The 24,788-nt window shown below is 35.6% G+C and overlaps 1 protein-coding gene across 5 annotated transcripts in view; it reads left to right on the top strand.

The window, feature by feature from the left end:
- The window catches only part of BDP1 (B double prime 1, subunit of RNA polymerase III transcription initiation factor IIIB), an 85,103-nt gene that overhangs the window by 29,969 nt on the left and 30,346 nt on the right, over positions 1-24,788 (top strand). For 4 of the 5 annotated variants that reach the window (XM_068535473.1, XM_068535474.1, XM_068535477.1 and 1 more), the window contains exons 12-25: positions 450-608; positions 3,473-3,632; positions 5,293-5,384; positions 6,278-6,473; positions 7,398-7,531; positions 9,636-10,680; positions 11,389-11,576; positions 12,029-12,251; positions 15,075-15,253; positions 15,976-16,180; positions 17,486-17,622; positions 19,430-19,631; positions 19,889-20,079; positions 20,917-21,304. In XM_068535473.1, coding sequence (XP_068391574.1) covers positions 450-608; positions 3,473-3,632; positions 5,293-5,384; positions 6,278-6,473; positions 7,398-7,531; positions 9,636-10,680; positions 11,389-11,576; positions 12,029-12,251; positions 15,075-15,253; positions 15,976-16,180; positions 17,486-17,622; positions 19,430-19,631; positions 19,889-20,079; positions 20,917-21,304 — 3,499 coding nt within the window. The remainder of the gene's footprint in view (positions 1-449; positions 609-3,472; positions 3,633-5,292; positions 5,385-6,277; positions 6,474-7,397; positions 7,532-9,635; positions 10,681-11,388; positions 11,577-12,028; positions 12,252-15,074; positions 15,254-15,975; positions 16,181-17,485; positions 17,623-19,429; positions 19,632-19,888; positions 20,080-20,916; positions 21,305-24,788) is intronic. The other variant, XM_068535475.1, reaches the window with a different exon arrangement.

Genomic DNA, 24,788 nt, shown 5'->3' on the forward strand with positions numbered 1-24,788 from the left:
TCTTCGATTTCCATGACTCTTGGGTAAGTAACACAGTACCATGCAAAGCAAAGACTGCCAATACAAAATTTTAATGGAAGATAATTCCTAAACATTGATTCCTAAACTATGATTTAGGAATCATAGGAACTATCATTCCTAAACTATGATTTTACACATACATTTGATTTGTGAACCCCATGTAGTTATGAGTTTTTCATTTTGTGACTTCTTGAGCACTTTACCTGTTCATTTGTGACTGTTATTATCTCCTAAGATACAGTGTTTTAATAACATGGTGCAAGGAGGATCATAGAGAAACCAAAATATCCATTTTGATTATTCCGTGATATGAAGGATCATCTCTCAGAGTTTTGGCTTTGTATATTTTTTAAAAATCTTTTAAATAATTTGTATAAAATGTGCATTACTAAGGGTTCTTTTCCCCTGATATATTTTCATTTCCGTAGTAGTCAACAAGATGCCGTATCAGTAGCAACTGAGACTTCAGAATCAAGCACTTCAGATTTGCCTTCATCAGAAGGTGGGATTAGAGCATTGTGTGAGGTGAATAATGCTGAGAGTAGTTGTACAGAAGAAAGAAATGGTGACCTAAAAGATAAAGCACTGTAAGTATTTTACATGGTAGGATTTTAAAATTTGTTTTCAAAATTTTGATAATTTATTACCATTTAAAAAATGATAATAATGTTGCTTCCTTTAGGGATTAGGAGAGGACTGTAGACCATTTAATATGTAATTGTACTGTGGTCTTAGTGACATTAAGGTTTTTCACTTTATATTTCATTATAGAAAGATTATCTTAGTGATACGAGTTATAGCAAACTGGTAACTTACGATGAAATTCTAAAATAATTTGGAAGCCTAAATATTTGCTATGAGATTTAACTTTTACTTGGTTTGAGTTATTTTTCATACCTGTTGTCAAAGTAGTAGATTTTGATATTGATGACTTTAAAGAGATTATGTATTATATTTTCTAGTATGAAAATACTGGTTAAATTAATATCTTCACTAAAAACAATAAAAGCACCACAAGAATCTCCCTTTGAAAAGATATCTCAAAAGTTCAGACTTCCTTTTTATCTCCTTCATAGCTCCTCATATGGGCTTAAAAGTTGTTTAGTTTATGAATTCTTAATTTTCAGTAAAGCATAGTCACATTGAGAATCGAACTTTTTTTTTTTAAAGATGATTTTTAAATTTATTTTTTATTTATTTATTTTTGGCTGCCTTGGGTCTTCGTTGATGCACACAGGCTTTCTCTAGTTGCAGCGAGCGGGGGCTACTCTTCCTTACGGCACACGGGCTTCTCATTGTGGTGGCTTCTCTTGTTGCGGAGCACAGGCTCTAGGTGCGTGGGCTTCAGTAGTTGTGGCACGCGGGCTCAGTAGCTGTTTCTCGCAGGCTCTAGAGCGCAGGCTCAGTAGTTGTGGTGCACGGGCTTAGTTTCTCTGCGGCATGTGGGATCTTCCCAGACCAGGGCTCGGACGCTGTGTCCCCTGCATTGGCAGGTGGATTCTTAACCACTGCGCCACCAGGGAAGTCCCAGAGAATCAAACTTATTTTTTTAAATAAAAATTTAAACTAGTCTTTGGAATAGGCAATATATTCCTGTGGTTCAAATGTCCAAAAGTGTGAGAAGGTATAGAGTGAAGTATCCCTCCTGTCATGTCCCCATTTACCCTAACAAGTAACCAGTGTTATTTATTTCTTAGTCTTTCAGAGATTTAAAAGAAAAAAAAAAACATTAAAGCTAATACAAATACATAAAGTTTATATATATTTTACTCTTTTTAAAACCCTAATGGTAGCATAGTATAATACCATTTTGTAATTTTTTTATCTTATATCTTCATATCTTTACTTAAAGACCTTTATTCTTTTTATAGTTGCATAGTGTTCTGTTGTATGGATGAATCACAGTTTATATTATCGGTGCCCTGTTGATGGCTATATATGTTGTTTTTACAAACAATGCTTAGAAACTTATACCTCTATCCTTTCATCTTTGTGCCAGTGTATTTGTAGGGAAAGTTCCTAAAATGAAATTGCTAGCCCAAAGGACACATTTGTATGTGAGTGTGTGTACATTTATACATTTATGATTTTGATAGATACTTCCAAAATGCTCTCCATAGGAGTTATTCTAGTTTATATTCCCACTAACAATGTAAGAAATGGCTCCCTACCAACAGTGTTATCAAACTTGGATTTTTGCTGGTCTTGACAGATTATAAAATAAAATAATATCACAGTATGGTATATATACCCCACTCCTTTTTTGACAGGGGTATGTAATTCTATTTTTTTTTTTTTCCCTTCAGTTGCTTACTTAAAAATTTTCTAACCTAAGGAAAAGTCAAAAGAACAATGAACATCTGTATATAATTCCGCATAGATTCTCCGATTCTTAATATCTTTTCACATTTGTGCTTGCTTGCTCTACTTTTTTTTTTTTTTTTTCAATCTTTTTTTTCTTTTTTCTTTTTTGGCTGTGCTGCACGGCATGTGGGATCTTAGTTCCCCGACCAGGAATCGAACCTGCACCCACTGTGTTGGAAACGTGGCGTCTTAACCATTGGACCGCCAGGGAAGTCCAGCTCGCTCCACTTTTAATTTGTACATTTCTTATTGGGAGTGAAGCTGAGCATCTATTCACATTTAAAACCTATTTTTATTTTGTTTTTTTGTGAGTTCATATCCTTTTTCCAGTTTTCTAATGAGTTACTGGTATTGTTCTGTAGGAGGGCTTTACATTTTAGAGAGGTTAGCCTTGTGATATGAGTTGTAAAACATGTTTTCTTGGTTTGTAGTTTGACTTCTGACATATGTTTTGGCCACGTAGAAGTTTTTGATATTTTTGTTGTCAGATCTCTCTCCTTTTTTTTTTTTTTCTTTTATGGCTCCTGATCTTTTAATCAAGTTTTAGAAAGGCTTACTCCACCTCAAAGTTACAAAAGAATTCATTCATGTTTTCTGTATGGTTTCACTTAAATCTTTGATCCATTTAGAATACATTGTGAGTACAGTGCAAGGAATGGAGCTAATTTTATTTTATTCCCCAGTATTACTAGTTTTCCCATCACCGTTAATTTAACATTTATTTTAAAAAATATATTATTTTTGTGGTCATCTTATTCTATTTTGAAATGCCAACTTTATTGTATACTAAAATCATGTAATTTGGAGTCATCATCTCAGTTTTCTTTTGTGTTTCATTTATCTGTTATTCGTGTGTTAGTACCACAATATTTTAATTATTGATGCTAAGTAGTATATTTTTAACATCTGATAAAACAAATTAGTTACCCTTCATTGCTCTTCTTGTTCAGTCTTCTTTGCTACATTTATTGTAAGTAAGCTTAAAGGAGTTCTTTTCTAGCTGCGAATGGATTTTTAAAGAATTTTCCAGAATTTCTTTTGAATATGCCTGCATGTTGGTACAATTTAAATAATGTTAATTTTCTAGGGAAACTGATCAAACAGAAAGTATTAAACCGATGACAAGAGGACGACTCCAGAGACCTAAACCCAATTTATCAAGGGCAGTTGGGAAGAAATCAGTTCTTTCACAAGGGAAAACAGATGCAGAGAACAAGAGTTTACATACAGAAACTTCGGTTGAAAAGGTATGGAGTAAGAGACTTAATGGAAATTAAAATTATAAAGTATTTTTTCTAAATAGTTGGGAATAAAAATGTTTAACTTGTAATTACAAAGTAATGTTACCAATAGTAAAGCCAAGATATGAGAACTTCACACATTAATATTAAATTTGTCTTACTAGTCTCATGTTGTATACATTTTCTTTAGAATATAGGATATATCATTTCGAACATCCTTAGTAGTAACAAATATGTCTTTTGTTTACTTATATAAAGTATTTATTCAAAATATTTTTTAAACCAGCTATAATAAAATTATAACCACAACCCTCTTATCTATACACAGAATATTCCTGTTTGTCCTTCATAAACTTTATTTCTCTTTTTATGGAAGTAAACATTTTTGTAGTTTTTAGCCATATATAACATTTAAAACTTTTTTCTCTGAAACTATCCATTTACACTTTCTTGGAGTTAATTGATCTTTTTAATATCTGCATCAGGTTAACATTATTATTAATTTACCTAACCATTTCTCTAATGTTTAGGTTGTTTCCATTTTTTTAACCCTTGTAAATAAAAGCAAACAATTTTGTAAATAGGCAAAGAATAAATTTCCAGAAGTGGTGGGATTAATGCGCCAAAGTATTTTAAATATTTTTTGGCTCTTGTTAGGCATTGTCAAACTGACAGTCAAAAAAAGGAATCTTGGGAATTCCCTGGAGGTCCAGTTGTTAGGACGCTTTTACTGCCTGGGCCCGGATTCGATCCCTGGTTGGGGAACTAAGATCCCACAAGCCCCGTGACCAAAAAAAAAAAGAATCTATTTACATTGCTTTAAGCATTAAATGAATGTTCCTGTTTCCTTATATCCTTGCCAGCATTATATTATTAAAAATGTTTTATTTTTGCTAAAATAATTTTTAAAATTTTAGTCTTTTTTCCTCTTATGTGAAATCTTTTTTATCTTAATAATATAACTGTAACTATATTATTATAATCTTATGAGATGTTTTTAAATTCTAGAAGATTGGGAAAATACAGATTCATGTAAAAATTAAAACAAAAGTTAATTTTATTATCTACATGCAACCAACCTTTTAGACTATATCCTTCCAGCTTTTCTTTTACATATTTGAGTAGTAGTATTAATTCACTTTTGTATCCTCTGGTATTTTAACATTTCATAAATATTTTTCCATATCATTAAATATCTTTTGAAAACATGGTTTTTAGTGACTTCATAATATTCTATCAATGGGTATAATTGAATTTATTTAACCGTTTATTCATTATTGGATATTTTGTCAGTTTACAGTGTTTGCTGTTTTGCATAATGTTCCAGTGAACATCCTTGTACTTAAATCTTTGTCTAGATATTTTTTTAGAGTAGAGTCGTAGAAATGATATTACTGGGTCAAAGAGTATGAACATTATTAAAGCTCTTGATTCATGTTGGCAAAAGGCTTTCCAGAAAGGATATACCAATTTGTGCTTCTATCAGTGATGTATGAGATTATATGTTTAAAAGGTTCTCATCTGCCTTTATGATTTTAACAACTCTCTTTTAATAATTAGGAGTACAAAAAAGTGAAACTTTATTGTTTTAATTTCCATTTATTTATTTATTACAAAGTTTGAACTTTATGTTAAGTAGATTAAATATAAAAAATTAAATTCGTAGAATCATATGGAAAAGGATAAAATGAATGCACTTGGTATTTCTGGAATGGAGAATAAAGAGAAAGAGAATCCAGAAGCTGACACTGCCTCTAAGTAAGTATTTAGGAAATAGAATAAAAATAGTAACTCTTAGGAATGATTGTAATGACTTATTTTCTACTTAATAATGTCTGCATTTTATTTTCAGCTAGTGTCCATTTTTAACTATAGGGATTGTTGAAACATTTTAATAATGCTCTTTATGCTTGGTATTGTAGAAATAAATTATAGTATGGATCCACTGGTGAGCAATTACGTTTCTCCCTCAACTTACGAACAAGATTTTAACAAAGTCTTGTTAGATAAATTAATGGTCAAGATATATGTTTCTGGATAATTTTATTTATAGCAAGAGGTTTCCAAAGGGAATATTTAGGGGAATTCCCTAGTGGTCCAGTGGTTAGTGCTCCGTGCTGCTACTGCCGGGGGCACAGGTTTGATCCCTGGTTGGGGAACTAAGATCTCGCATGCCGCGCGGTGTGACCAGAAAAAAAGGGCGGTGGGGAATCTTTAACTTGGAGTAGAGATCTAGAATAGGCCTTGCTCCAATATAAATCTGAACCAGTGGATTCTGGACTGTATGTTTATTCCATATTCTGTGTCCAGTGCCCTGGAGGTGTATGTACACAATGGTGTCCTGAGTGGGGAATAGTATTCCATGCTTGTCAGGTATAGATTTTTCCAATTTTGTGGTAACAGTTTGATTTTAAAATGCTTCTTTATAGTCATGCTTTTAGGACTATGTCTGTTCTAGAGGGTTAAGGTATAGAGGGGTGTGTATCTTTGAGGGTGTTCTTAAGGACACTTGTGAATTATTTTGTATTCCAAATGGTTTACTTATTTATACCTGGGAGAAGAGAATACTGAAAACAAGCATGTATGTGATATACAAGTAATTATGTGACTTCAGAATAACCATTGATTTTATTCCTTTGTAATTACTCTAGTTTGAGTGAAAAAATTTGTCTGCAGGAAGATGATCAACTAAAGGCTTTCAGACCTGCACGCCTAATGAGGGGCTTATTGCAAAGGCCAAAGCCAAATGTAGGTAAAGCTGCTGAAAGAAAAGAAACTGTTACATCACAGGAAAAAATTGGGGCCAGTGTAGAAAAGAATGAAAATGAGTCCTGTATTGATAGAGATGTAAGTACTCTGATGCCCTCCAGTTTTTTGTTAAACAAATACATAAGCCTCCTTTCATCCCCCTTTTTAAACAGCAATACTGTATACAATTATGTATATTGTTCTTTAAATTTAATGCCCAAATCTCATAGCCAGCAGCTTTGCTAATTGTGAAGGCACTTAGCTCTCAGCTCTGTGGATTTTAAGCATTTATATGATGAATCATCTGCTTTCACCTTACTCATGTTTGGACTTGCCTTCCCCCATCACTCAGCAGGTGTTTGAATTATACTTCCCTTCTGAAAATATAGCTAGGTATATGAATTTTAATACTGACTTAAACAAAATAAAATGTTAAAAGCTCCCTCCTAAAATATTCCAACAACAAAGATGATAAATTTTAGATTATTTACATAATAGCTGGTCTTTGTGATAAGAGTAAGAGTTGGCATGATTTGAGATTTGAATTTCTTCTGTTATGATTCCCAGGGTCTATAATGTGATTATAATAATCAAAAAGATTTAGAAAGATAGACCCCAAGGGATAATTTTAACAGATCAGACTGAAGCAGTTACTTGCTTTCTGATTAGGAGGAAAAGAATGGGGGCTTTGAGATGAGGTAAAAGGTGTGGCTTGTGAAATTTCCTATATCTAAAGAACAAACATTAAAAAGTGCCGCTTAGGGAATTCCCTGGTGGTCCAGTGGTTAGGACTCCGTGCTTCCACTGCAGGGGGCTCGGGTAAGATTCTGCAAGCTGCACAGCGTGGCACCACCCCACACCCCCGCCAAAAAAAAGAGTGCCCCTTGAATATCATTTTATAATTTTGAAATGTTTACCATTTTCCTTATACTCAAGTCATACATAATTTTCAATGAAGTCTTTTATAAATGTGTGTTACATTGTGAGACCTAAAACTTTTTTAAAAATGTGTTTGTTTTTAAGACTCCTGAACAAATAGAAGATCAGTCATGTAAAAATTTTGATTGTGAAGACATCACATCACAGTCTGAAAAAAAAGATACTTCTTTTCAAAATGTGCAGTCAGATGAGCCCAGGGCTCTTAATGAATGTCTAAGGTAAGCATCATCTTATTAATGACATAATGTTTGAATTATGTGTAAAGTTTTAGAAATTCTTAATCATTTTTTAAAAATAGCAAATCAGACTGATTTTGTTATCTGTATATCAAGTTACATAATATTTACAAGTGTAAATTCACCTTTCAAGGCAGTTTATGTCATTGCCTTCATGTTGATTTCTCTCTTATTGGTATTTTGATGAATTGATTTACCCATCGCAAATTAGACCTTGAGTTAACATGGATAGTATTATCACTTCACATGCATAGTAAATTACATGTTTATATCCAGATGTGAAAATGCTACTTACTTTCTTAATATTTGTTTCTTTGGGATTAGATTGATCACATATTACCTTTATTTAAGGTTTACGTAAATTTTAAGTAAAACTCATACTTCCCATAGCCACAGCTCTCTGAATTTGTTGTTTCCCCTCTGCAGGATATTAAACCAGATCAACGGAATTATTAGTGTGCTTTAAAAACTTTTTTCCTTTTGGGAATATTCAATGCACAAAAGTACTGAGAACAGAATAGCAGACTCCCATGTACCTACTATCTAGTTTCAACAATTATTTATAGTTTACCAATCTTTACATTTAAAGTCTGGCCTATTGTATACTTTATTACAGCTGTATGAGCCTGTTTAAATACTACCTAACCTGAGAGTGAAAGCTAGGTTTCCTGAACTACTCAAAAGATCTTTATTAGAAGACAGAAAAATTCCTTTATTCCTCTCTTCTTTCTCTATTCCTTTGTACCCCTTCCCTACACCCCCAACCTATTTTACTTCTCTGCCACACAAACTCTGGGTAGAAGCCTGTACAACTGCATTACTTGTTGCATATCTCTGATACAAATATTAATTACAGATATCTGACAATTTGGATATTTTGTTTGTATTTTTTTAGTTTAAGCCAGACTCCATTTTCATGTGGCTTAGTAGAAAACCAAGTTTTCCCTGGGTGGCCTTTGGGTTTTAGAACCCTGCTGGATTGTTCATAACTAATATCCAGTCTGATATCAACAACTTTCCTCTCCAAAGGCAGTGGCCTTTCTGGCCTTTGAATCTCCAGTATTCATAAAAACAATTCTAAGATTCTGTGTTTTATCAAATCATATGCCTGTTTATATCCAATAGGCAGTTTCCCTCCTCCCCAGTCTCAAACACTTTGAACTGTTCAAGATGCTATGTAAGAAACTGAAAGAAGAGAAATATCTACACAAGAAAAGGGCCTCAGAGGTCAAAATCTTAACCAGTCACTAAGTGCTCTTTCATTCATTTGTATATTTTTATTGGTTTTACTCTCTATTATTATGATAAAGCACAAAGCAGAGCATGCTGCTGCTTTTTTGAAGAACAAGGTGCTTATACAAGATACTGATTGTTGTGTGCCCAGTAGCATTCAACAGACTGCGAAACGTTGTTGTTTATTTACTCTTTTCTTTCATTCCCACATTGTATTATGAAATCACAAGCTTTTAGAGAAGTGACTGTACAGGAAATCTCATTTTTAATTGTTTTTAAAAAGTGAGGAGGGGCAGACCTAGTTTTTAGTCATAAGACTGTACCTTATTCAAATTATACCTCCACCCAGCTATTTGAGATCCTGGTTAGTTCTGGCCATATAAATGAGTTCTTTAACTCTTATAGCAAGACATATGTCTGGATAAAGGAGAGTAGGGGCGAAAAGGTAGGAATAGCAGACACAAATTGGTCTAGCTCCAATGTAGAGGACTCGGAGAGTCTTTCTCAGCCAGTATTTGCCGAGGTTGATGTGGATGACAATTAGAAAGAGACTATTTAGGCCCGATTAGCTGCTACTCTAATTGACCTTATTGACAGATTTCTCTGTATATATGTCTCTATATAATAAATATATTTAATTATTTAAAAAATTTACTGTAATTTCCAAGGATGGAATTTCTTCTCTACTTTAATTTTTAAATTTTGCCCAGAGATTCCTGGTGCTTCGTTATTTTTTTTTTTTTTTTTTTTAATTTGAGAGTTCCTGGTTTTTCAGTAGTGATTTCTCAACCATATCTCTTCAGTTGGCAGTCTAGTTTACAATTTGATTGTGTGTCTTTTTTTTTTTTAATAGTATTCAAGAGGATAATAAAGCAAATAAACAAGTTCAAATTCTAAAGACTCGATTTCAGAAACCAAAGCCAAATATAGGAAGAAGAACTGGAAGAAGAGAAATTTTCTCAAAGGAAGAAGAGGTACCAAAGGAAGTTCTTGCCTCCGAGGAGACGACAGCAGCTTTGAGAGAAACTGCAAGACTGGAAACCTCACCAAGGGAAGAGGTGCCTGTGGAGGCTAATATTGCTAAGGAAATGGAGCCAGATTTAAAAGAAACTGAAAGAAAAGATATCTCTCCCAGGGAGAAAATACCAGAAATGACTGATGTCACTGTGGAAATGGAGACAGATTTGAGAGAGACTGGAAGAGAGATTTTCCCAAGGGAGAAGATAACAAAGGTGACTGATGCCACTGAGGAAAGAGAGACAGATTTGGAAGAGACTGAAGGAAGAGAAATATCCCTACAGGAAAATGCCCCGGAGGAGGTCGATACTATTGGTGAAGTGAAGACAGGTTTGAAAGAAACTGGAAGAGAGATTTCCCCGAGGGAGGAGATAGCAGAGATGATTGATACCGCTGAGGAAGTAGAGACAGATTTAGAAGAAACTGAAAGAAGAGAAATACCTACACAAGAAAAGACCTCAGGGCTCAAAACTATAGATGATGAAATGGAGACAGATTTGAACAAAATTGGAATAGAAATTTCCCCAAGGGAAAATGTACTAGTGGGGATAAGTGCCACAGGGGAAAGGGAGATTGATTTGGAAGAAACTGGAAAAAGAGACATTTCCCTGATGGAGAAGGTATCAGGAAAGATGACTGCCATTGAGGAAACAGAGGCAGATTTGAAAGAAACTGGAAGAGAAATTTCCTTGAGGAAAAGCGGATCAGAAGAGATCAGTGCTTCTGAGGAAAAGGTGACAGATTTGGAAAAAACTGGAAAAATAGACATTTCTCTAAGGGAAAATGAACCAGAGGAGACTGGGACCTCAAGACAAACTGAGACAGATTCATTGCAGAGGGGTAGTGGTGACTGCAGTGCTGTGCCTTCACTAAATATTAAAGTATGTATTTTTCTGTCCTTTAAAAAATATTTTTTTGAATACTTTTTCAGAGAAAAACAAATCAAAATAATTCCAGGATTATTGCCCTTAAGTCCAACAACATTTAAAGTCTCTAAAAGCATAATGTCTTTCCCAGTCCTAAATTCTGTGTTTCTGGACCTTAAAGAAATTATATATTCTTTTTTTTTTTTTTAATAATTGAAAAAATTTTATAATTGTGGAAAAGTTACTGTTCTTAATGTCAGTTTAAAGTTGCTCTTAGATAAAAGGAATATAAGAGATTGGACTGAATTTGTGCTAATTCTAGTATGAACATACACTGGAATTATTTCTTTTGACCATATCTGTATCAGTTTTTCTCTTTATTTCCTGTCCCACCCCGGTTCACTCCACTTTTAAAAGTTCATCTTATTAAAAGTTTCCAGTTAATTGAAGTTGAAGCTATTCTAACATTTTCCAGTTTTCTAACTTTTTTTTGGATAGGTAATGGCATTTGTAGTTTGGAAAAAACATATAATAATATGCAATATAGAAAGAAGAGTTTTCCAAATTCTGTGTTTTAGCATTTGTAAATTAAATTTTATTTTACTTAAAAATTAAAAACCCCCAAACTTCTGCATTTTTAAAAACAGTGTGAAGAATATAGGCTTTTGTTTGAAATGTATGACATGCTTAAGGAATATTTTATATGTGCTGATTTATTTCCAGGACATTAGCAGTGAAGTACAATCCGTGGTGCATATATCTGTAGAAGAAAAAAGAAATTCTGAAAAGGAAATATCAAGTCAGTTGAGTCATTTGAACATTTCTTCACAGACTTCTGAGCTTGATAAAATAGAAGACCAGAGGATGCGATCTCCAGATGTTCCAGAGCAGTTTTCAGATATTAATTTAAGGTACAAGTATATAGGTCTGTGTGCTTGTAAAGAGAAAGCATATAAAGTTATATTTGCAGATTATGTTAAACTAAATAAGGTTTTAAGACATATCATCTATGGCATAGTGTTGGAAATTTTAAGCTGGTTTGGGGAAGACTAGGAGAGATTTGAGGTCCTTCTGACAGTAGATTGTAAGAATTACTAACATACAGAATTGTGTACAACACATACTTTTAAGTCAGTACAGGTGTGACAAACCTGTATTTTCTTTGTGCGAAGATGATATAATTCCTAGGCTTATACCTGGATTGTACCACTCATGTTTTTCAGGATCTACCAAATAGTCCGATTTGTTTTCCTGTTAAGAATTAGAATTAAATATTTACTGCCAGTCTCTAAGGTTGTGCTAAGACTCCGCTCCCACTGCCCCTTCATGTCATCCTAAAGCTTGATAATCCTTGTTCCAAAAGCAAATCTCTTCCTCAAGAACAGAAGCCACTTGAAGTGAAACCAGCACCTTTTGTGAGAAGTAGATTCAAAAGACCAAAACCAAACTTAGCAAGAGCAGCTTCAAAAAGAGAGACTATAGAAGCAGAAAAACACACACCTGGGAAGAAAGTGGAAGCTGATAAAAAAGGGACTGTTGTGATACAGCAGAATGGAGAACAAACGAGAACTCTCCCTTCTCAACGTGTGAGTGTTATTTAAGATGGAGGTTTTCTGTTTTAGTTATTATAATTACTAAAGTAAAACACTTGGAATTAAAAATTCGCAAATATTTCCTTATGTAATTTTTGCTGTGTGTGATATTGGTGCTGTCCTTAATGTACCTCATTGTTCCATGTGGTTTGTGTAAGAATCTTGAATCTCTGATGGTGGGCAAATGTGTCATGGGAAGGATTTTAAGAGGCCCAGGCTCTAGTTCAAGTTCTGACCTTTATTCATTATGTGACCATAGCCAAATGATGCAACTAGTTTCTTCACAGGAAAAATGAGAATGAGAGTCCATCTTTATTTCCCTCTGTTGTGAAGGCGAAATAAAAAGTTAAAAGCTTGATATGAGTTAAAGGAGATTATTTTATTTACTTGATTAACTTGGTCTATAAGAGATTAAGATGTGTGATACAGCATCAAAAACCTTGAAATGAAACGTTAACACTCATAAGTTGAGCGTTCTAAACATATGAAGTACTTTTTTGAATTAAAATTCTTCTTTTACATCTTAGCTCAGTTCTTACTGTGCTTGAACATTTGTACTTTTTCTTCCTAATCTTATGTTTAAAAAGGATAAATCATGGGAATTCCCTGGTGGTCCAGTGGTTAGGACTCTGCACTTTCACTGCCGAGGGCCCGGGTTCAATCCTTGGTCGGGGAACCAAAATCCCACAAGCTGTGAGGCATGGCCAAAAGAAACAAAAACAAAAAAACCACCACTTTCATTTATTTATTTATTTTATTTTAATTTAATTTAATTTATTTATTTTTTGGCCATGGCATGTGGCATGTGGGATCTTAGTTCCCTGACCAGGGATTGAACCTGTGCCCCCTGTGGTGGAAGCACAGAGTCTTTTTTTTTTTAAATTTTATTTATTTTTTGGCTGCGTTGGGTCTTCGTTGCTGCGTGTAGGCTTTCTCTAGTTGTGGTGAGCAGGGGCTACTTTTCGTTGCGGTGCATGGGCTTCTCATTGCGGTGGCTTCTCTTGTTGCGGAGCACGGGCTCTAGGTGCACGGGCTTCAGTAGTTGTGGCACGCGGGCTCAGTAGTTGTGGTGCACGGGCTTAGTTGCTCTGCGGCATGTGGGATTTTCCTGGACCAGGGATTGAACCCGTGTCCCCTGCATTGGCAGGCGGATTCTTAACCACTGTGCCCACCGGGAAGGCCCAAGCGCAGAGTCTTAACCACTGGACCGCCAGGGAAGTACCCAAAATCACTTTTTTAAAAAAAAAAATTAATTAATTAATTAATTTATTTTTGGCTGTGTTGGGTCTTCGTTTCTGTGTGAGGGCTTTCTCCAGTTGCGGCGAGCAGGGGCCACTCTTCATCGCGGTGCACGGGCCTCTCACTGTCGCGGCCTCTCTTGTTGCGGAGCACAGGCTCCAGACGCGCAGGCTCAGTAGTTGTGGCTCACGGGCCCAGTCGCTCCGCGGCATGTGGGATCCTCCCAGACCAGGGCTCGAACCCGTGTCCCCTGCACTGGCAGGCAGACTCCCAACCACTGCGCCACCAGGGAAGCCCCCAAAATCACTTTTTATTGATTATTTTAAATGATTATAAAAATTGCAGGGCTTCCCTGGTGGCGCAGTGGTTGAGAATCTGCCTGCCAGTGCAGGGGACACGGGTTCGAGCCCTGGTCTGGGAAGATCCCACATGCTGCGGAGCAACTGGGCCCGTGAGCCACAATTACTGAGCCTGCGCGTCTGGAGCCTGTGCTCCGCAACAAGAGAGGCCGCGACAGTGAGAGGCCCGCGCACCACGATGAAGAGTGGCCCCCACTTGCCACAACTAGAGAAAGCCCTCGCACAGAAACGAAGACCCAACACAGCCATAAATTAAAAAAAAAAAAAAAATTGCAAATTGGGAAACATATATCATCTAAAAAGTTAAAGTCCTTTATAATGTTCCATCTTTCTCTCCCAAGTTAGTCCATCTCTCCCTCCCAAGTTAGCAATTTTATATATGTCTACCTAAACTTTTCTGTATAGATACTTATTTATATAAATAATAAAATGTGCGGGTATTTATTTTCATTGTTTTACAAAAATGGCATCATATCCTGCCTTCTGATTTTTTTTCACTTAACACAGTATTGTGAACATTTTTTTTTTTAAAATAATTTATTTATGGCTGTGCTGGCTGTTCGTTGATGCACACGGGCTTTCTCTAGTCGTGGCGAGCGGGGGCTACTCTTCGTTGCGGTGCACGGGCTTATTGTGGTGGCTTCTCTTGTTGCAGAGCATGGGCTCTAGGCGCATGGGCTTCAGTAGTTGTGGGCTCAGTAGTTGTGGCGCACGAGCTTAGTTGCTCCGCAGCATGTGGGATCTTCCCGGACTAGGGCTCGAACCTGTGTGCCCTGCATTGGCAAGCAGATTCTTAACCACTGCGCCACCAGGGAAGTCCATGAACATCTTTTTGGATCAGTATATAGAAATTAAACTTCTTTTAAATGACTCTGTACTGTTTCATTGTAAAGAAATTATAATTTATTTAGTTCCATACTGATTTGTCTTGTTTCCAATTTTTTGTTTTTCCTTTTCTTTTTCTTTCCTTTTTTGGGGGGGCTATTATATTGCTGTAATAAATATCCTTGTGTATAATTTTCTAGATAGTTATTTGAGTGTTTTTATAAGATATATTTCTAGAAGTAGAATTGCTGGAAATAAAAATTCTTGATAGATATTGCCCTGTTGTCTACAAAGACTGTATCAGTTTATTTTTCTAACAGTTTATTAAAGTTTCTATTTCCCTATACTTTTACCAACCCTCGATGAAATTTTTTTTTTTTAATCTACCTTCTAGGATGTGGCTTCCCTAATGACATCAAGAGAAAAAGACAAATCAGATCACAGTCAAGAGGAGGCTGTGATATTACCATGTGTACAGACTGAAAAGGACCTTTCCCCTTTGAGTTCTTGTGAACCTATAGAGGAGTCTCAGTCTACACAAGCCCAGGAAAAGGAATTAGTTGTCTCTATGGGGTAAGCAGTAATAGTTTTATTAAAAATCTAAAATAGGAGAATTATTTCAAATAGTTCTTCATTTCTTTTTTTAAGAAATGTGTTAATGTATTTTGAAAGTGAGTATCAAGAATACTTGGTTTATTTTTATTCATATGGCCTAAAATACAAAATCAGGTTGAGTTCAACACCTTTTAACACTTGCCTGCTTATATTCACTGTTAGCTGCTTAAGATCTTATACAAAGCAATGCATTTAAAAGTATATGTATATAGGGTATGTATTCATTACCTTTTTAAAAATTGTAGTAAGATACATATAACATAAAATTTACTATTTTAACCATTTTTAAGTGTACAGTCCAATGGCATTAAGTACATTCACATCGTTGGAGACCATTACCACCGTTCATCTCCAGAACATTCTTCTTCCCAAACTGAAACTCTGTCCCCATTAAACAATAACTTCCCATTCCCCCTACCTCCAGTCCCTGACAGCCACCATTGTGCTTTCTATTACCATGAATTTGAATATTGTAGGTACCTCATATAAGTTCAGTACCTTTTGAGAATTGAAATAACTATTTTTTTGTAAAATGAGATATAATCAGAAAGTAATTTAATTTTCCTTTAATGTACAAAACAATTTTACAGAGTTTATTAGATTCAAATTTTATATTTTTATAGTAGTTTTCATCTTTTTACAATCAAGCTTTCTCTCTTTTCTCCTGTCCCCTTTTCTAGGACTTATCATATAAACACTTGCGAACAAGAAATGAAGGAAAGCGTTATCCAAACTGCTCCACCAGGAAGGGGCCGACTTCAGAGACCCAGTCCAAACTTAAGAAAGGTTGGACAGAGGCAAGTAATAGAAAAAAGTGAAGCCAAAGAAACAGTTAAGGAAGAAAGGACACTACAAAAAGATGAAACTAAAAAATTCCTGACTGTGGTGAGTTATTGCTATGTAATTAAATCAAGCCTTTTAATGCATATTAAAATATCAAATGGTAGCTCAGACTTGGCTTAGAATATAGGCATCTGATACTCCATACATAACGTGTCTAGTTTTGTTTCAGATTTACCATTGTGGATTTTTTTTTTTAATGAAAATAAATTTTTTTTTCCTAACTAATGAACCTATTCATTGTGAAAATGTTCAATCAATACAAAATAATATAATAATTACCCCTAGTCTCACCACTCTGAGGTAACCACTGAAAACCTTTTGACATATCTTACTGGATATATCTCCAGGCATGCATGTGTGCATACTCATGTAAATTTAAATAATAAAATCATTGTAATCATGTTATTTTGTGACTTACTGTTTTTCACGTATTATATTAAGTGGCTTTCCATGTCATGAAATATGGAGATACATCATTTTTAACTGCAGTGTAACATTCTGCTATTTGGAATGACAGTTTAACCAATCTCTTACTGATGGATCTTTTGATATTAGAAACAAATCTAAGTAGTTTAATGCCCATTTCAACAGATCTTGTTTTTCTTTCCTTTTCTCTAACAAGGGAAAAATCTACATTTAAAATAAAGTGATTGTAATCCTTATTTGAACCCCCCCCCAAATTAAAAAAAAACACATTGAACTTTTTGGGAGGGGGGTTCACAACAGATGGTTATTGTAGTTTTTAAAGCATTATGTGAACATATTACTGCAGTAATCTTTGAAACTTTCTCTGTACATAGGCAATTTTGTTTTGGGCAGCAAAACATGAACATTGCATACTCAAGTTTGAGACTTCATTTTAAAAAACTAAATACGTTTCTTTATTATTAATTAATTAATTTATTTGTTTATCGCTGCATTGGGTCTTCGTTGTTGCGCACGGACTTTCTTTAGTTGCGCGAGCAGGGGCTACTCTTTGTTGTTGTGCGCGGGCTTCTCATTGCGGTGGCTTCTCTTGTTGTGGAGCATGGGCTCTAGGTGCATGGGCTTCAGTAGTTGTGGCACACGGGCTCAGTAATTGTGGCTTGCGGGCTCAGTAGTTGTGGCTTGCAGGCTGTAGAGCGCAGGCTCAGTAGTTGTGGCACATGGGCTTAGTTGCTCCGTGGCATGTGGGATCTTCCTGGACCAGGGATCGAACCCGTGTCTCCTTCATTGGCAGGCAGATTCTTAACTACTGTGCCACCAGGGAAGTCCCTAAATACCTTTCTTAATGATTAAAATATTTTAGGAGGTGTGTTCTGTTGTTAAAAAAAAAACAAAACTAATATATTAAGTTTTGCATTTCAGCCAAATTCTCAAATTGCAACGGAAATTGAAGTTGTATCCTCCAAAGATTCAGAAGGCAGAATGTATGAAAACCAGAGTCACGTTCTTTTAGAAAACCTTCATGTTAACAAAGTAAATGTTTCAGATGAAAAGACGAGGTAAGTTTGCTTTTAATCAGAAAAGCATAAAACTTTTCAAAGATAAAGTTTGGATATTTGAATAATCGATTTTATGTAATTTCACATTTAGTAAGTTTTATGAAAGAAAAAAGTAATTATGAAGCTAGAATAGTTTCAATCTGCTGAACAGCAGAGGGGGCCAGTGTGAAACAGGGGAAGAGGGGAAGAGGAGTAGATATATGAAAGGTAAAGGCTGAGTGGGGAGAAGCGCAGATTATGTAGGACCATTGTAAGGATTTTGAGTTTTACTCTAAATGAGCCTTTAAAGACCAGTGACCTTTGAGGTCAGCCTTTCCTAATGCCTTCATTTATAATTGACTGTATGGATCTAGAGGATTTAAATGGCTTGCTCAAAGTAACATTGGCAGTTTAGTTTTTAAACTTAAGTTTTCAGGATTTATGACTTTAAGACTAGCAAATTCCTATAGTTTATAGGCAGAGCTTCCTGAAAGAAACTTCACATGTTTCAAGAGATTTTATGCTCAGCCTTTGCATTTTTAATGAGCAAGATCTAACTTTCAAATTTCCTGTATAGAAACCCATTACCCACCCACCCCTCTTTTTAAAATCTTTTCTGTTTATGAAGTTTGTTCAAGCTTTTAGCTTTATCATGACTGATACTTTCTTCAGAGTATATATTCTGTATAGTTTTAAGTTAGCTTATTCTTATGTCCAGCAGTTTCTTACCCCCTTTTAACCCCAGTAGCACATTGAGCTTATATATATATATATATATATATATATATATATATATATACACTTTATTCTTAAGTACCTTTGTAGAATCACACTTGATTGTAAGTAGCTTATACTTAAGTTAAATATAACACGTTTTCCCAAATACATTAGCCTACGCTGGAATGTATTAACCAGCATCATTACTTTGTTAGAACTTCCTGTGAACTTCCTTGGTATTTCACTGCTGGAAGAACTTAGCAGGATTGGAACATTTAGAAATGTAACTAACTACTTTCTCTTGTAGGTAATTTATTACAAATATTACTTAAGATTAGTCTTTAATACAGATCTTTCAGAGAACTTATGATCGATACTTACAGACCCAGTTTTTCTTTATAAGTATCCAGATTTATATTAGTTTTAAACTAGCTAATTCAGATCCTTGCCAGTTATTAAATATTTTCCAGGAAACCTTAAGGAAGCTGTTTGTGTTGCCTTGGGAGCTATGGCTACTGTATTGAATGTTAAAACCTTGTCTTTCTCTGATTTGGCAGATACAAATGGGTTATATTGAGATCCTTATGACACTGGCTGTCAATAAACCCTTTTCTATGAAGTGACAGGCATGTGGTAGGAGAACAGACTCTAGCTTTCAAGCCTGCTCTTGAACCAGAAGGACCAGGGTTGTTGTGACCATTGTATATTTGTTCATGCTTCAGAGCCCAGTTGAAGCATTTGTTTAAAGTGTCATTATGAAGTCCATCTTCAATTACTGGCATTTTTGTTTTGTATCTAGTTATTTCTCTGAAAATTACTTAAAGTAGCATACAACGACACACCAGAATCAATGAATGAAAGTAAAAAAAAGATTAAATATTATTGTGAAAGTATTCCCCAGGCTATATAGAAAATGGAAGTTATAAAAGCTTCTATGTTCTTTCTTTCATATCAGCATGTGTGGTTTCAATTTATATGTCTAGTTTTATAGACTATTTATATATAGTCCTTCGGACATAGAATTGGTTTGTGCCCCAAAATTGCTTAACAGCAGATACTTCAACAAGAATTCTGATTTTCGTTCTTCAGCATGATTTGTTTTTCATTCTAGACATGAACATAAAACGTATGTTCCTAGTCCACCACAAATGTTAAGAAGGCAATTCCAAAAAGCTAAGCCAAATTTGGGAAGAGCACAAGGTAAGAAAGAGGAATCAGACATAGAAAAAGACAGAGCAGATCAGAGTAAGGCAAGGAAGCCAGAAGATAATTTGCTGCAGTATGGAGATTCTGACACCCAGCTTCTTCAAAAAGTAAGTTTGAAAAAAATAATTTATTAGTGGGCTCTATTTTATCAATATCATGAAGGAGAACATTAAAAAAATAGTTTTGCCTTTTGTACTATAACTATTTTCATGAAAATTTGTTGACTTTCCAATATTATGAAAGTTTAGAGACCAATCACTTGTGTATATGTGTGTAAGCTTAGCGCTTTAGGCCAAACTACCAAACCAAATTACCATACAGATTGTTTCCATGGTAATATTAGTTGTTTCTTCTTAAATTTAAGGGAAAAGCTGAGTTTCTGACATCTCTGGAGATTTCAGCAAGAAAAGGTTCTGTAGGTTCCAAGGAGATTGGTTTGGCAAAAAAAGATGCTCAATCAGAAGTTGGGCCATCAGGAAGTGTTGGAGAGAAAACCGTAGGCGATAATTCTATGTGTTCAGTTGTCGAAGAGCAGTATGTCAGTAAACCAGCAAGGTAAAGTTTTATTTAACAAGTACTTTCAGAATAGTAAATACAAGTAACTTATTCTTAATGGATGTCCTACTCTAACTTATTGATAGAGTAAAAAGATGGTTTGTTAACAGAAGTATTGGTTGTTTTTTATTGGCAGGTCTGTTTCTTTCCCACTTTTGATTTTTATTTACTAAAATTTCCTTTTTTTATGATCTTCTCAGAAAGATTTTTCTTTCCTACATTTAAAATTTCTGGGTGTTGAGTTTGAGTATATTAGACATGAGCAGAAGCCTGACGAAAGAGTAGTACATATTACCTAAATAACTAGGGTGCTGATTCGAATTGGAGTCACAAACACAAGTGAAGGGTACCTTTCTTCCACAGTTTTCAAGGAAAGTGGAAGGGACCCTAAGTTCTAAAAAATGTTGCTCTGTTGGATTTCCTCATTCTGCTTTTTTCTTTTGACCTAATCTGTTTACCCAATAGGATAAACCGTATCATTTTTTGGTCTCATATTCTGTATTTATTGGTCCAGTGTTCTTGATCCCATTTTCTTCTAATAATTTCCAGTGTTGTATTTCATCACCACTTAAATAGCTAGGGGGAAAAATGGCTCAGATTTAAAAACTTACTGTGAAAAATTTGTAGGTAGATAACTAATATTTAACTTTGAGTGAGAAACTAAATCCTAACAGTAAATTCCGTTCATTCTCGTCATAGCATTAGTGTTTGATAGAATGGGTGGTGGGCATTTTATATTAATGGCTTGAATTGAGATTTCACTTTATAAGTTGGGTTTTCATTAAAATTATCCTTGTGCATGTAATGACTATGTTGCTATTTTGATTAAACCTCCAGCTCTCCACAGCTGTTAAAAGAATCACATTATTCTAAAATTGCTGTGGATCGAAGAACAGCTCTCTCTTCTGCCTCTGAATGTAAGATAGATCGTAGTGAAAGGAGAATGCGTCGAAAGATTAAACCAAACGTCCCCAAAGGGCGTGGATCAAAACGAATTCGGAGTAAGACCTCTAAGAAGGAACCTAGAGCTTCTAAGCCTGTGCTGGTGACTCTTCGAGCTTCCCAGGAAGAAGACGAAGATGATGCGGAAGACTTTGAGTCTGACTATGAAGAAGAAAGCTATCATCTTGCTCCTGAAGAAGTAAACAAAGCTCCAGTGTTTGTACCTGTTGGTCTCAGATCTCCTGAACCGGTTTCTGCTCAGATTGAGGAAACTATGGAAGAGGTAGTTTGAATTTTGAATCCTTGGAACTTTATCTTACTTGTTTTTTGCTTTTAGTGGATCATTATCTCTTCTCTTAGTGATTATTAGGATTTGAAGATTATTAGAGTAATTTGTTTGGGGCCTGCTGCATAGCCTAGGAAATCAGTAGAAGTAGGCTTGTGTGATCTCCTGTGTTTACTCAGCCCCTGCAACCCAGGCCCAGCACAAGGTAATCAGTATAACAATACTGAGCGAAATCTAATTTCACTTGTATCTGGGGGCTACTTAATCTCCTTTCTGGTTAATTAAAAAAAAAAAACAAAAAACTTGGCAGATGTTTTCTATTAACTCTTTGTGGTAAGCTCAAGTTAAGCTCTGGTTGGTAGAGAAGGTAGAAGGGACATATTTCTTTCTCTTTCTCTCTCTTTTTTTTAAATGAATTTATTTATTTTATTTACTTTATTTTTGGCTGCGTTGGGTCTTCATTGCAGTGCGTGGGTTTCTCACTGCGGTGGCTTCTCTTGTTGTGGAGCACGGGCTCTAGGCGCGCAGGCTCAGTAGTTGTTGCGCACAGGCCCAGTTGCTCCTCGGCATGTGGAATCTTCCTGGATCAGGTCTTGAACCTGCGTCCCCTGCACTGGCAGGTGGATTCTTAACCACTGTGCCACCAGGGAAGCCCTCTCTCTTTTTTTAATTGTGGTAAATTACAGGTAACATAAAATTTACCATCTTAGCCATTTTAAAGCCTACAGTTCAGTGGCATTAAGTGCATCCATCCACAGAACTTTTTTTCATCTTGAAAAACTACAACTCTGTACCTATTAAACAATAATTCTGATTATTCCCTCCTCTCTAGCCTGTGGCAACCACTTACTCTAGGTCCCTCATGTAAGTGGAATCATACAGTGTTTGTCCTTTTTGTGACTGGCTTATTTCACTTAGCATAATGCTTTCAAGGTTCATCTATACTGTGGCATATGTCAGGATGTCCTTTTTTTTTTTTTTTTTGGCTGCATTGGGTCTTCGTTACTGCACACGGGCTTTCTCTAGTTGCAGTGAGCAGGGGCTACTCTTGTTGCAGTGCACGGGCTTCTCATTGTGGTGGCTTCTCTTGTTGTGGAGCGTGGGCTCTAGGTGCGCAGGCTTCAATAGTTGCAGCACATGTGCTCAGTTGTGGTGCGTGGGCTCTAGGCGCGTGGGCTTCAGTAGTTGTAGTGCACGGGCTCAGTAGTTGTGGCGCACGGGCTCTAGAGCGCAGGCTCAGTAGTTGTGGTGCACGGGCTTAGTTGCTCTGCGGCATGTGGAATCTTCCCAGACCAGGGATTGAACCCATGTCCCCTGCATTGGCAGGCAGATTCTTAACCACTGTGCCACCAGGGAAGTCCAGGATGTCCTTTTTAAGGGCTAAATAATATTCCATTCAGTATATACAGTACCACATTTTGTTTATTCTTCTGTCAGTGGACAGTTGGGTTGCTTCCACCTTTTGGCTATTATGAAGAACACTGCTATGTACATGGGTATAAAAATATCTCTTCTAATCCCTGCTGTCAATTCTGCAAGTGGAAATGCTGGATAATATGGTAAATTGTAAATTGATGTTTAATTTTTTGAGCAACCCCCATACTGTTTTCCATAGCAGCTGCCTCATTCTACCATCCTATCAATAGTGTACAAGGGTTCCAATGTCTCCACATCCTTACCAACACTTGTTTTTTCTGTTTTTTGTTTTTTTGGGGTTTTTTTTGATAGTAGCCATCCTAATGGATGTGAGGTAGAGGAACATATTACTTCAACTTACTTTATTATGAAAGCTCCTTACTCTTTTGCCTCTTGGTCTAACTTTGTAACTTCAAAGTTTTCTGTTCTGCCTCCATTTTTAGTAACTTATTTTGCTTATAGAGCATCATATCTGAATCAGTTTTGTATTCATGGTAGATTCAAAAGCCATTTGAATTACAAATGAAATTCCAAACTCACCTTTTTTTATTCATTGTTAATAATACCATGCTAAATGTTATGAAGTTAGTTGGAATGGTTGAAGCTAAATAAAAATGATGTAAAGTGGTTTCTTGTAATTAAAGTTCAAAGTAAAAATAATGAATTTAAATTTTGGTTGAAACCAAGAAAAGGTAAAAGGAAAGTTAATTTTGTGCAAGGATGGCTGGTTACCACTGCATGAAAATTCATTTAGCTATATGTTTTGTATTTTACAATTTCTTTGGGTGAAAGGCAAATTGCTCGTGAAAACTAATATTAGAAATTAACTTCTGAAAATCAGGTTCTAGGATATATCCCTGAATTAATACAGAATGCCTTTTTTTTTTTTTAATTAATTTATTTAGGCTGCGTTGGGTCTTCGTTGCTGCACGCGGGTTTCTCTAGTTGCGGCGAGCGGGAGCTAGTCTTCGTTGCGGTGCGCAGGCTTCTCATTGCGGTGGCTTCTCTTGTTGTGGAGCATGGGCTCTAGGCACAGGGGCTTCAGTAGCTGTGGCACGTGGCCTCAGTAGTTGTGGCACACAGACCCTAGAGCACAGGCTCAGTAGTTGTGGCGCACGGGCTTAGTGGCTCCGCGGCATGTGGGATCTTCCCGGACCAGGGCTTGAACCAGTATCCCCTGCATTGGCAAGCGGATTCTTAACCACTATGCCACCAGGGAAGCCCCACAGAATGCCTTCTTAAATAGCATTGATTATAATAATAGAGCAAGGAAAGCTTAAATTGTATTCTTAATGGCCAGTTTACGAAGGCAGGGAAATTTGTTTATATGTTAGAAAAAGTCCCCTTTAAAAAGCGTTGAAATGCAATGGCATATTATTAGATCATAAAGGGATCTAAAATATTGATATATACTTCAGCATGAACCTTGAAACCTTGAAAACATTATGCTAAGTGAAAGAAACCAGTTATCAAAAAATCACATATTATATGATTCCATTCATGTGAAATGTCCAAAATAAGAAAATCTATAGAGACAGAAAGTAGATCAATGGTTGCTTAGGGATTTGGAGATGAGGAGTTAAAGGAGTCGGTATAGGGTTTCTTTTCTGAAGTGATGAAAATGTTCTAAAAGTAACTATGTTGATGGTTGCACATATCTGTGCTTCCATCACCAAAAAACATTGACTTATACAATTTAAATGGGTGAATTGTATGGAATGTAAATTATATCTAGATAAAGCTGTTAAAAAAATAAAGCTTTGAAACTGTGTAGTGCTTACAGAACCAACTTTCAGTTACCTAGAATATTCGCATTATCCCCCCAATCCCAGCTTTTCAGAAAATATTTTGTCTTTTCAAATCACTTGAACTTTTAAAATTCATCCCAGGCCTATAGGATATTAGCAAAGATGTTTCTCTAATTGCATCTGAGCAGACAGACACAGAACACATAGGTGTTACCATAATAAATGTCTCAAAGGTAGATTTTCAAACTTGACTGCTCAGTTTCTACTGAATCACAGTCTTTTATACTCATCTCTCTGTTAATAAGGGAATAGGAACC

The sequence above is a fragment of the Eschrichtius robustus genome, chromosome 2 (assembly GCF_028021215.1).
Source record: "Eschrichtius robustus isolate mEscRob2 chromosome 2, mEscRob2.pri, whole genome shotgun sequence".
Taxonomy (NCBI): Eukaryota; Metazoa; Chordata; class Mammalia; order Artiodactyla; family Eschrichtiidae; genus Eschrichtius; species Eschrichtius robustus.